The sequence below is a fragment of the Ranitomeya variabilis genome, chromosome 1 (genome assembly GCF_051348905.1).
Source record: "Ranitomeya variabilis isolate aRanVar5 chromosome 1, aRanVar5.hap1, whole genome shotgun sequence".
Lineage (NCBI taxonomy): Eukaryota > Metazoa > Chordata > Amphibia > Anura > Dendrobatidae > Ranitomeya > Ranitomeya variabilis.
In genome coordinates this window covers 158,163,950-158,177,800 of record NC_135232.1, presented here as the reverse complement: position 1 = coordinate 158,177,800, position 13,851 = coordinate 158,163,950, and the positions used below count along the sequence as shown (strand labels likewise).

The 13,851-nt window shown below is 39.9% G+C and overlaps 1 protein-coding gene across 2 annotated transcripts in view; it reads right to left on the bottom strand.

Annotated features, from left to right (window-relative positions):
• Positions 1-320: 320 nt before the first annotated feature.
• Positions 321-13,851, bottom strand: part of FER (FER tyrosine kinase) — a 310,990-nt gene continuing 297,459 nt past the window's right edge. For both annotated transcript variants that reach the window (XM_077290053.1, XM_077290045.1), the window contains exons 20-21: positions 8,710-8,832; positions 321-2,079 (exon numbers count right to left, since the gene is read on the bottom strand). In XM_077290053.1, the coding sequence (XP_077146168.1) occupies positions 1,937-2,079; positions 8,710-8,832 (266 nt within the window). In that variant the 3' untranslated portion in view covers positions 321-1,936. The remainder of the gene's footprint in view (positions 2,080-8,709; positions 8,833-13,851) is intronic.

Here is a 13,851-nt window from a genome sequence, read left to right as displayed (position 1 = left end):
TAAAATAAATTAGAAAGGAATGGAAAACAACATTTCTACACAACATATTCTTAAAGTTTAGGTTCTGACTCCATCAAGGTCCTGGTTTTTTAGCATTTCCAATAATATAGTTACAGTACCAAAAAAAAACAAAAAAACTGTATCCTACGGAAAATTGACAGACCCATGATAAGTCATTAGGATTCAGAGGGATTCACTTGCAAATGAATCCATCATTACAGTCACAAATAAAAACGGAAGCCAGGATGCTAATGAGAACAGAATCTGATATGTATGTAAAAATGTTGAATTATCTTTTCGAACTATTATTTCCCATATATCTTGCAAAATTCTGCAAGATTCTGATTATGGTAACACATTCTGGGAACTCAGATGACATTTAGCCCAGAATCTATTACAGACATCCAAGTGGTGCAGGTAAACCATATTCACACGCCAAGAAGAAAGCAGCGAGATCTGTAATCTTACTTTGACTGTGACAGGAAACCACTTAGATATCAAATAAGTAAAGGACACTATGTACAAAGTTACCCAAATTTGTTTTGTAAAAAAAGTGTTCACCATAAAATGTTGTACAAAAGTCAAATATTAACAAATACTGTATCATATACACGTGCCATGGCCCTCGGGCATTCTAGCCAGCTAAGTAAAAACGTCCACAAAGAAACATGTGCAAATAAAACATTATGACATTAGGCTTCAAACATTTCTGCCAAAAGGTTTACGAACCCCTCCTGCCCACCCACAGCAAACGTTTTTAAATTTTAAAGACAGCAAATTCACCCAAGACCTCTGAGACCCCCAGCAATGCTCTGCATCTAAGAAAACAAGATTTATTTGGGGTGAATAAATGGCTGACAGTTGAAGATGAGGTCCCACCAATCACCAGAACTGGCGTCCTATGTCTGATAGGAGCATACGGGATACAGGCGCATATTATCCCAATCAGTGAGGGACCCAGCGATCCTATGTAAGTGGTAACTATTGCGGGCAACCCCTAAACGAGTTTGCATATTATATGTATCTTTTTTTAATTCTAGGTGGAGACAAAATTCAGTTAATGTATTCAATGAAATAGTATCTTTGGCCTTGGGTTAACCAAGGGTATTGCATCAAAAAGAAAAAGTGCACAACATAAATAGGATTTTCAGAGTTATATTTGGCCCAGGATACCTAACTACACTGTATCTATGGACAGGAAGTAAAATTCCTGCAATAAAGTACAAAGTATAAATCTCCAACGTTTCATAATGTCCAATAATGGATGTGTTCAGTCGATAGTGCGCTATTGTCTGCTGTGAAAACTCATTATTTCCTACAATGTGTCAATAATGTGATATAAAGAGACTTAAGGATGCCCTCTGTAGAAATACAGAGGCTTCTAAAATGAAGGCAAAGAATCTGTGCACCACAATATTACATGGATGGCACATTCAGAAGACAACGGGGAGATTTATCAATACTGTCAGACAGTGCAAACTAGACCAGGCGGACTTAGAATGTGTCAAAGTTGTCATGACATATTTACATTGTCTAGTGTAAATTACTTGGCTTGTTTTGTGCCAGAAATGTGCAGCAACATTTTTGCACCTTTTTTGTTGCACAATGTGGCATGCTAGGCTACCCCCCAACTCCACTTTTTGCTAAGCCCCTCCTCCTTGTCAGACAAGGTGCAGATAACACATATGGTGAAGCTCATGAAGGACAGGGTTTTTTTTTGGCACAAATTCCACCAGAATCGTGGCACATTAAGCTTGATAAATCTCCCCCAATGAGTTAGATTTCAGGTGATGACCATGGTGCGGTTCAGTAATAAAGGCACATGCAGATTCACTAGACAAGATGACGGCAGCATTTGGGAAATGCAGTGTGCTTAACAAAAATGCCAGACTGGACTATTATGCTACAAGGTAAGTGTCCATCAGTGAGGTTGGTACTATGTCATTTTCTTTTTGATTGAAGAAAGCTCTTTCTGCATCTCGATGAACTTCGGGCGATTCTCTGGCTTGTACTCCCAACATCGCTGCATGATTTTAAATACTTCTTCTGGGCACTTCTGTGGGGCAGACATTCGATAACCTGCATGTACGGTAAATGACAAGAAAATGAGGGAACATGTAATTGCAGTTTAAATGTAACGGCTTTAAAAAATAACCCTGCTGGTTAGAAAGTAGGGACTAAAAAGGTCCACACCTTAAAGGGGTCTTCTAGCTTTGGAGTACAAGTCTACACTTACTCTCTGCAGACTTGGGAATCCTCACAGGTCGCACACGGTACACAAAGGATTCTCCGTTACTGGGAGCGGGCCGTCATGTGACCACAAATAAGCTATTTGCATACTTCCGGCCACATTCCTACTAGACGTGTAGGGTCTCGCTCAATACACTTGCAATAAGTGAGGCTGCGATTATCTACGGTAATAGGCACATGACCGTATGTATGCAAATCCTTATACTATAACTCTGATATAGGACCACATTTTTCATGGGTCGGACAGATCGCTCATGTCTCAGACAAATAAAGTAGAGCAGCCTAAAGACACCAACTCCCCCCGTCCCCAAGAATCTGGTGACCAACATCTCATTGATAAAGATCATAAAAATTGGCAATAAATAAAAAGGCGCATATTTCCAAAAACCATATGATGGATTAAAAAACAAAACAAAAACGGAATACTCCGGGGAACAGTGGTAGTAAAATAAAGTTCTCTTTAACAACCGATGACCTAGTTTTAGGATAGGCCCTCAATATGAGATTAGTGCGAACTATCAGCCTAAATCTGCCCCTGCAGCAGCTGGAACTAAGTAATGTATGGGCAGAACACAGCCGCCCCGTGAATTGCTTAGTGGCAGTGGCCAAGTAACTATAACACATTCACTCAAATGGTAGATAAATGTGAGTACCCGGCAGCAGTCACCAAGAAATATTCAGGGCTGTGTTTTCGGTACATCACTTTGTTCCAGTCGCTGTCGGAGTCCCATTAATCTCATATTGATTACCTATACTAAGAATACATTATTGACTCAAAAATTGACTGCAGTTTTGGCACACTGCAAGTCTAAGATGGGAAGGAAGGGGCGACTTGGATTTAGGTGCATGCATATTTCTGGATAGGTTTTTGGGAGCCATGTTGCTTTTGTAGAACCTCTCAGCTACTAGTAATACGGAAACTTTATTTTTTCACCGACAGACTTGACTGGGAACACAATATTCATTCCAGTTCATCTCAAGTTGTTTGATAGAGTGGAGGTCAGGGCTCTGTGTGGGGGGTCAAGTTCTTTCACAGCAACCTCACCCAAACACATGCCTTTATGGACATCACAGTGGAACAGAAAGTGTCTTGGTATGCGGAGACTAATCCGCCTGAAAAACAACCGCATAGCTTATCCCTTCTCCACTAAATTTTACAGTTGGCAAAAAGCAGCAAAATGCAGCAGTCGGGCAGGTAAGGATTTCCTGGAGTTCGCCAAACCCAGACACATCAGACTGCCAGATAGAAAAGTGTGATTTGTCACTCCCCAGTTTAGTGGTGGTGTGCTCTACAATGTTTGTAAAGGCAGACTGTGAGGTGAGGACATAGACTTGCTTGTGGGAATGGAACTGAACGAAAAAGACTCAATAATTTAGAGGCATGTCACAATGCTCGTCCATATAGCGTATGTGAATCACTGGATTTTTGCCCGCTGGCAGTACATCGCTAAATAAATATTATTTTTTTCTTCTTGTTTTTACCAATTTCTCCTCTCAGCCTGTATTCACCTTCCTAATCAGGATAAATTTAACAATTCTGACCAGCGTCAGTTTATTTGGTAATAACTGAAACATTTTAATGTATCCCAATGATTCCGAGAGGTTTTTTTCGGAACACATTGTACTTTATGCTAGTGGGACCGTTTTATAGGTCGGGTATTTCCGGACTCGGCAACACCAAGTGTAATTTTTTTCCTGGTAAATTATTTATTTATGGGTAAAAAATATTTTTATTTTGTGATTTTTAAAAAATATTTTAAGTTTTTTTTTCACTTTTTTTTTTTCTTCTAACTTTGTCCCACTTTGGGACTTTACATGCGATCAGGCTGCAAAAAGTTAAAGTATAGCAAAGCAGCAGCCTTGCTATACTTCACAAACTGTCAGCGCTCCACTGACAGACTAACTTGCTACTCCATGCTCTGAGCATGTTGTAGTGGAGTTTGCCAAGTCTGGTGACCCGGATTTTGTCACAACAACATCGGGTCACCATGGCAATGACTGGCCCCTCGCGATGAAGTCACAGGGGTGCCGATCAGAGAGGCCTCTCTCTGCTTGCCTGCCAAATACTGCGCTCGAGTGTCAGTTATCAGAATCAGCTGACACCAGGCGGCGGTCTGTGTGCGGGAAATCACCATGATGCATCTGTACGTAGCAGCTGACCATGAAGTACGGATACGTCCAATGTCAATTTACATCAGCATCATTTTTTAAACATTTTTTGTTAGAAATTTAGAAGGGTGAAAAGTTGATCAGTAATTTATTGTTTTTCCACCAAAATTCACAAAACCAAATTTTTCTAGGGACCACATCATATTTGAAGTGACTTTGAGAGGTCTATGTGAAAGACAATACCCAAAAGTGACACCATTCTAAAAACTGCAGCCCGCAAAGTGTTCAAAACCACATTCAACATAGTCAGGTATTTCACAGGAATTAAAGCAATTTAAAAGAAAATAATACAAATTTTACTTGTTTCCACAAAAATGTTGCATTAGCCCCATTTTCACAAGGGTAACAGGAGAAAATGGACAGTACAATTTGTTGTGCAATTTCTCCTGAGTACGCAGATACACAAAGGCTATGTGCACACGTTGCAGATTTGCCTCTGGAATTTCCTGTGCAGATTCTGCATCTCTTGGCAGAAAACGCAGGTGCAGATTTGATGTGTTTTTCTTGCGGATTTTGTGCGGTTTTTCTGCGGATTTCATGCGTTTTTACCCCTGCGGATTTCTATAAAGGAATGGGTGCAGAAACGCTGCAGATCTGCAAAAAAGAAGTGACATGGTCCTTTTTTGAAGCTGCTGCGTTTTCCGGGCAGATTTTTCCGCACCATTAGCACAGCATTTTTTTTGTTATTGATTTACATTGTACTGTAAATCACTTGCAGATCTGCAGCTTTTCTGCGTGGAAAAAAACACTGCGGATCCGCAGGAAATCTGCAACGTGTGCACATAGCCTATGTGTGGTAGAAAACTACAGTTTGGGCGCACAGCAAAGCTCAGAAGGGAAGGCGTGCCATTTGACTGGAATAGATAGCGGACACCATGTTGCGTTTGCAGAGCCCCTGAGGTCCCTTAACAGTGAAAACCCTGCATAAGTGACACCACTTTGAAAATAACACCTCAAGAAATTGATCTAGGTAAGTAGTAAGCATTGTTTAAGTCTCAGATGATTAACAGAATTGTATAATATAATGTTACAATTGGTTATGCAATTTCTTCTGAGTACATGAATACCCCATATTGATCGAAAACTACTTTTGAAGCACAGTACAAAGTTCAGATGGGAAGAAGCACCATATTGGAGTTCAGATTATGGTGGAATGGTTTGAGGGTGCCATGTCACAATGGTGGAGCCCTAAGATGCCAGAACAGCAAAATCCTCTGCCCCTACTGTACAAACTACACCCCCTAGAATTTTATACCATTGGCTGATGAAGAAAGAATAATTACATTTTTACAACTAAAACGTTGTTTTAGCCCCAAGCTTTTAATCTTTATTAACGGCTTATGGAAAAAAATGGACCTCAGTTTGTTGCGCAATTTCTCCGGAGTGCACAAATATCCTACATGTAAATCAGGAAAAGCTTGTTACGCACAGTGCAAAGCTCAGAAGGGAAGCAGAGCCATAATATATTGCAAAGTTTGTTGTCATGGTTTGAAGGTGACATGACATTGACAGAGGCCCTGAGGTGCCAGTACAGCAGAAAGCCCCATAAGTGACCCTATTTTGCAAAATACACGTCTTAATTAATTAATCTAAGGGTGCAGAGACCGTATTGACACCATAGATGTCACAGAAAATTAGACCATTGGGTAATGAAAAAAAAATAATTACATTTTTACCACAAAAATTTTGTTTTAGGCTAAGTGCACACGTTGCAGAATTGCCGCGGGTATATCGCATGCGGAATTGGTATGCATATTCCCGCAGAAAACTAGCGTTTTGCAAGCATAATTAGCTTGCAGAATGCTAGCGTTTTCCAAGCGATCTGTAGCATCGCTTGCAAAACTGATTGACAGCTTGGTCACACTTGTCAAACATAGTGTTTGACAAGTGTGACCAACTTTTTACTATTGATGCTGCCTATGCAGCATCAATAGTAAAAGATAGAATGTTAAAAATAATAAAAAAATAAAAAAAATGGTTATACTCACCTTCCGCAAACAGCCGATCTCCTCAGCGGCTTCCGTTCCTATAGATGGTGTGTGTGCAGGACCTTCGATGACGTCGCGGTCACGTGACCGCGACGTCATTGCAGGTCCTTCACACACACCATCTATAGGAACGGAAGCGGCCACGTGCACCGCTGAGAGGCGGGAGGACTTCGGGGCCATCAGAGGGTGAGTATATCATGATTTTTTATTTTAATTTTTTAATTTTTTTTTTAACAATTATATGGCGCCCAGTCCGTGGAGGAGAGTCTCCTCTCCTCCACCCTGGGTACCAACCACACATGATCTGCTTACTTCCCGCATGGTGGGCATAGCCCCATGCGGGAAGTAAGCAGATCAATGCAAATTTAATGAACATGCTGCATTTTTTTCTGGAATGCGATTCCGCTCAGGAAAAAAATGCAGCATGTGCACAAAAAATGCGGATTGCATTCTATTAAATAGGATGCTTAATGTGAGCGTTTTTTGCGCGGTTTTATAGCGTTTTTATAGCGGAAAAACGCAAAAAAAAACGCAACAAATCTGCTACATGTGCACATAGCCTTAGTCACAGATTTTACATTTTCACATAGGAAAATATAGCACCAAATTTGTCCCACAATTTCTGCTGAATGTGGCTTTACAGTACTGCTTGGCCACAAGGTAAGACTTGTAAAGGAATGTGCACTATTTGACTCTTGGAGAACAAATTTTTATAGAATAGCTTACAGACTCCATATACAGAGTTCCTAAGTGCCAGGAAAGCAGAATCCCACCATTAAGTGACCCAATTCTGGAAATTACAGCACTCTGGGAATTTATTTACACTTGCAGTGACTATTTTGACTTTTGTGTGTTTTCCAGAAACAAGCAGCAATGGATGGCAATTAGTGAAAATGACAAATCTGCAATTGTAGTTCCCATACATTGTGCCAAGCCCATGCTTCGGGAAACATGGATCCCATATATTAAACAGTCTCTCATCACTACAGAAATGCCAAACATGTGGATGCTAACTGCGGATTAGGTACACTGTGGGGTTCAGAAGGGAGTGGGGAATTAGGATTTGAGAGTGCAGTATTTGCTGGATTTGTTTTGGGGGTTGAGGAGCCACTTTACTTTTCCAAAAGCCTTTGTGCTACTAGTAATGTAGAAGCTCCCCATATTTCCATTGACAGATGACGGACCTGAGTGCGGACTTGTTTTAATTATATATTGAGTTGAAGCTTTTATCGGGAACATTTGACATACAATTTTGGATCACATTTATCCTGCGCTCTACACTGAGCACTTGCATTGGGTCTTCCATCTAAATCTCGGATCTCGGTATTTAATCAGATGAAACCTGAGGGATTCAGTCACTATAATGAAGCAGCAAAGTTACTTGGGACTCCGTCTGGCCTTTGTTCAGCGGTGTCCTTTTCAGATATACACAAAACTATGATCGACCGCACTTTTGTGCATGCCTAAAAAGATGGACACTGCCAGATAGTAGGCCACACAGCATCCACAGTGTCTCCATTTGCATCATTACAAGGAATGTTATGTCGGGGGTTCTGTCTGAATCATGTATTTCAGAGATTTATATGAAAACAAACCTTGATTTAAGCTCTCAGTTTAGAGTGCAGGATAAATAAGAGCTGAGCCTTACTGCGATCTTTGGAAAACAGAATGAAAAAATCAACAGCAAATCGAGAACTGGTTTTACTTTTTATGCTGTTACTCATATGATATAAGTGATTAGATGGATTTATTTCTTTGGGTCGGTGCGACTACAGTGATACCAGATTTATACCATTTTCATATTTGGCTGCTGTCACACACTAAAAGACTGTTTTACAAAAACTAATTTTTGCATCACCATATTCTGAGAGCTATAATTTTATAATTTTTCCATATTTTTGCTGACAGTCATGTGAGGGCTTATTTTTTGCGTGATTAGTTGACACAATGCAAGAATATATATATTTTTTAATGCCGGTCTCAGTGTGGTAACAGTGATATGAAAGCTTTATTCTTCGAGTCAGGACGATTACAGCAATACCACATCTATATATATAGGGGATATTCAAAATTTTACTTTGATGGCATTGCTTAGAATGTCATAATCAGCAGAAAAAAGGACAAAGTGTCATGATAGAAAAATAGGAGAGCACCGATGTTCATGTGGCTATATCTGGGACTGCAGCTCAGCCCATTCAAGGTAATACTGCTATTAAAGTGTAGGAGTCTCTTCATTCTGTTGACTGGTGGGGGTCCTAGAAGATAAGACAAAGGACCCCATCCATCCTAAAGGTATGCTTACCTTTTTCTACTTGTTCCCGAGCTTGCTGATTGGTCATTCCTGGATAAGGGCACACTCCCAAGCTGAATGTTTCCCACAGAAGAATGCCAAAGCTCCACACATCACTTTCAGAACTATATCGTCCTGGAGAGAAAAAAAAAGAATCAATATTGAAAGATAACACTATCAGTGAGATAAAATCTTGAGCGGGAGGGGTCGTGGCCAAATGTGTCCAACATATGCATTATAGTTTACGTCCTAAAATTGGAGTCACTTATAACAGCCTTTGTCTGAAGAACATTTCTGGCAGTGGTGCACAGCAGTTGAAAGGTGCGCCAAATTCATAAACAGGCATGCACCTCTTAATAAATTTTGACCCAAACAATTCTAACATGCACTTCACCATGACATGACACCAGCCTTGATGAAGCGGGCCTAGGTATTCTGATGACTGGGAGCAGTAGGAATCCTTTAGGCAAGCTTTTCCATCCCAGTACACAAGCCCATTTACTGCCATTTTTTTTTTTTTTATAAAGGCTTGAACTAATCAGATTTCTTTTCCTGCTTATTCAGAATTTTGATCCCATTCAAGTGTTTGCAGTTTGAAAAGAGTTCAAAACAGAAACACTTTCCAAAAGATAAAATATATTTTGAAGGGATTTATTTTTGCTAGTTCTAGAGAAAGAAAAAAGAAACCTTGTAAATGTAATATATTGATTCAAACAACACTAAAATTAAAGCTTTCGTAACTGATAAATAGAAAAAAACCAATTGCCATTTTAAAACCAATAGATGGGTTAGGCTGGTAATATTAGCATCATTATAGAAAACAGAAAAGCATTACAAGAACATATGGAAATAATAAAATATATATTTATAGAATAAGACAACATAGTAATGAAATAATCTATATACCGTATCTGTTGAAACTGTAAAAAAATAAAAATAAAAAAGAAAATGAATCTGTCACCAAGATTGTCACTGCCCGACTAGGTTTCACATGCAGGCGAGTCAGGCTAATGTGTGTAACCCCACCCTAACCACTGATTGGCAGCTTGCTGACAACGCACAGAGCACACAGGAAGCTGCCAATCAAAGGTTTATACACAGCTCTGCATTCTGACCACTGATACATCTACAGCAGCTAACACAAAGATTTTATTAAAACTACACCAAGCAGACCAGTAAGTCATACATCACTGGAATCGTGTCTCTGCCCTTACATCAACAGGCTGACACATTCCCTTTAATGCAGAATTAAATTATGAAATGCAATTAGCTGAACTCACAAAAGTAGTTTCCACTTAGGATTGTCTGGCCTTAGGGATACAAGTCTGCAGTCACTCTATGTGACTGCAGACTTGTGAATCCTCACATTTCACGCACGTCGCGCTGTTAGGACTCTCCAGTGCCAGCACAAGCAGTGGCAAGTACGTGCTCGCAAAGATGTCATTTGCATACATGCGATCAGGTGCCAACTAGAAGGGAGATACTTCGCTCAATGCAACTATATTAAGCGAGGCTAGACAAGTTTAGTCGGAATCTGGCCGGAAGTATGCAATTCGCACAATGGCTGTCACATGACCGCCCAGTCCCAGCGATGACAGCTGAGAAACCTCACAGTGTGCACAATATAACCATACACAAGTCTGCAGTCACACAGGGTGACTGCAGGTTTGTAGTCTAAGGCTGGACAACTTAATAAGACTTGTTTTGTAGTTTGTTTTTTCAGGATTTCTATTGCATAGATTATGCTATGGTGATGAAATGTACAGACTATGTCAACAAGTAGACTTTTCATGATTAACACAAGGTAACAATAGTAACATGAGCTATGAGAGACATACCGAAGTCTATAGTCTATTGTACAGAAACCATGCTACGATGGAGTAACATAACACAATAGTAACATGAGCTATGAGGGACATACCGAAGTCTATAGTCTATTGTACAGAAACCATCCTACGATGGGGTAACATAACACAATAGTAACATGAGCTATGAGAGACATACCGATGTCTATAGTCTATTGTACAGAAGCCATGCTACGATGGGGTAACATAACACAATAGTAACATGAGATATGAGGGATATACCGATGTCTATAGTCTATTGTACAGAAGCCATCCTACGATGGAGTAACATAACACAATAGTAACATGAGCTATGAGAGACATACCGATGTCTATAGTCTATTGTACAGAAGCCATGCTACGATGGAGTAATATAACACAATAGTAACATGAGCTATGAGGGACATACCGATGTCTATAGTCTATTGTACAGAAGCCATCCTACGATGGGGTAACATAACACAATAGTAACATGAGCTATGAGAGACATACCGATGTCTATAGTCTATTGTACAGAAGCCATGCTACGATGGGGTAACATAACACAATAGTAACATGAGCTATGAGGGACATACCGATGTCTATAGTCTATTGTACAGAAGCCATGCTACGATGGAGTAATATAACACAATAGTAACATGAGCTATGAGGGACATACCGATGTCTATAGTCTATTGTACAGAAGCCATGCTACGATGGAGTAACATAACACAATAGTAACATGAGCTATGAGGGATATACCGATGTCTATAGTCTATTGTACAGAAGCCATCCTACGATGGAGTAACATAACACAATAGTAACATGAGCTATGAGGGACATACCGATGTCTATAGTCTATTGTACAGAAGCCATGCTACGATGGAGTAACATAACACAATAGTAACATGAGCTATGAGGGACATACCGATGTCTATAGTCTATTGTACAGAAGCCATGCTACGATGGGGTAACATAACACAATAGTAACATGAGCTATGAGGGACATACCGATGTCTATAGTCTATTGTACAGAAGCCATGCTACGATGGGGTAACATAACACAATAGTAACATGAGCTATGAGAGACATACCGATGTCTATAGTCTATTGTACAGAAGCCATGCTACGATGGGGTAACATAACACAATAGTAACATGAGCTATGAGGGACATACCGATGTCTATAGTCTATTGTACAGAAGCCATGCTACGATGGAGTAACATAACACAATAGTAACATGAGCTATGAGGGACATACCGATGTCTATAGTCTATTGTACAGAAGCCATGCTACGATGGAGTAACATAACACAATAGTAACATGAGCTATGAGGGATATACCGATGTCTATAGTCTATTGTACAGAAGCCATCCTACGATGGAGTAACATAACACAATAGTAACATGAGCTATGAGGGACATACCGATGTCTATAGTCTATTGTACAGAAGCCATGCTACGATGGAGTAACATAACACAATAGTAACATGAGCTATGAGGGACATACCGATGTCTATAGTCTATTGTACAGAAGCCATGCTACGATGGGGTAACATAACACAATAGTAACATGAGCTATGAGAGACATACCGATGTCTATAGTCTATTGTACAGAAGCCATGCTACGATGGGGTAACATAACACAATAGTAACATGAGCTATGAGAGACATACCGATGTCTATAGTCTATTGTACAGAAGCCATGCTACGATGGGGTAACATAACACAATAGTAACATGAGCTATGAGGGACATACCGATGTCTATAGTCTATTGTACAGAAGCCATGCTACGATGGAGTAACATAACACAATAGTAACATGAGCTATGAGGGACATACCGATGTCTATAGTCTATTGTACAGAAGCCATGCTACGATGGAGTAACATAACACAATAGTAACATGAGCTATGAGAGACATACCGATGTCTATAGTCTATTGTACAGAAACCATGCTACGATGGAGTAATATAACACAATAGTAACATGAGCTATGAGGGGCATACCGATGTCTAGTCTATTGTACAGAAGCCATGCTACGATGGAGTAATATAACACAATAGTAACATGAGCTATGAGGGATATACCGCTGTCTATAGTCTATTGTACAGAAGCCATGCTACGATGGGGTAACATAACACAATAGTAACATGAGCTATGAGGGATATACCGCTGTCTATAGTCTATTGTACAGAAGCCATGCTACGATGGGGTAACATAACACAATAGTAACATGAGCTATGAGGGATATACCGATGTCTATAGTCTATTGTACAGAAGCCATCCTACGATGGGGTAACATAACACAATAGTAACATGAGCTATGAGGGATATACCGCTGTCTATAGTCTATTGTACAGAAGCCATGCTACGATGGGGTAACATAACACAATAGTAACATGAGCTATGAGGGATATACCGATGTCTATAGTCTATTGTACAGAAGCCATCCTACGATGGGGTAACATAACACAATAGTAACATGAGCTATGAGGGATATACCGATGTCTATAGTCTATTGTACAGAAGCCATGCTACGATGAAGTAATATAACACAATAGTAACATGAGCTATGAGGGACATACCGATGTCTATAGTCTATTGTACAGAAGCCATGCTACGATGGGGTAATATAACACAATAGTAACATGAGCTATGAGGGACATACCGATGTCTATAGTCTATTGTACAGAAGCCATGCTACGATGGAGTAACATAACACAATAGTAACATGAGCTATGAGGGACATACCGATGTCTATAGTCTATTGTACAGAAGCCATGCTACGATGGAGTAATATAACACAATAGTAACATGAGCTATGAGGGATATACCGATGTCTATAGTCTATTGTACAGAAGCCATGCTACGATGGAGTAATATAACACAATAGTAACATGAGCTATGAGGGACATACCGATGTCTATAGTCTATTGTACAGAAACCATGCTACGATGGAGTAATATAACACAATAGTAACATGAGCTATGAGGGATATACCGATGTCTATAGTCTATTGTACAGAAGCCATCCTACGATGGAGTAACATAACACAATAGTAACATGAGCTATGAGGGGCATACCGATGTCTATAGTCTATTGTACAGAAGCCATGCTACGATGAAGTAATATAACACAATAGTAACATGAGCTATGAGGGACATACCGATGTCTAGTCTATTGTACAGAAGCCATGCTACGATGGAGTAACATAACACAATAGTAACATGAGCTATGAGGGACATACCGATGTCTATAGTCTATTGTACAGAAGCCATCCTACGATGGAGTAATATAACACAATAGTAACATGAGCTATGAGGGACATAC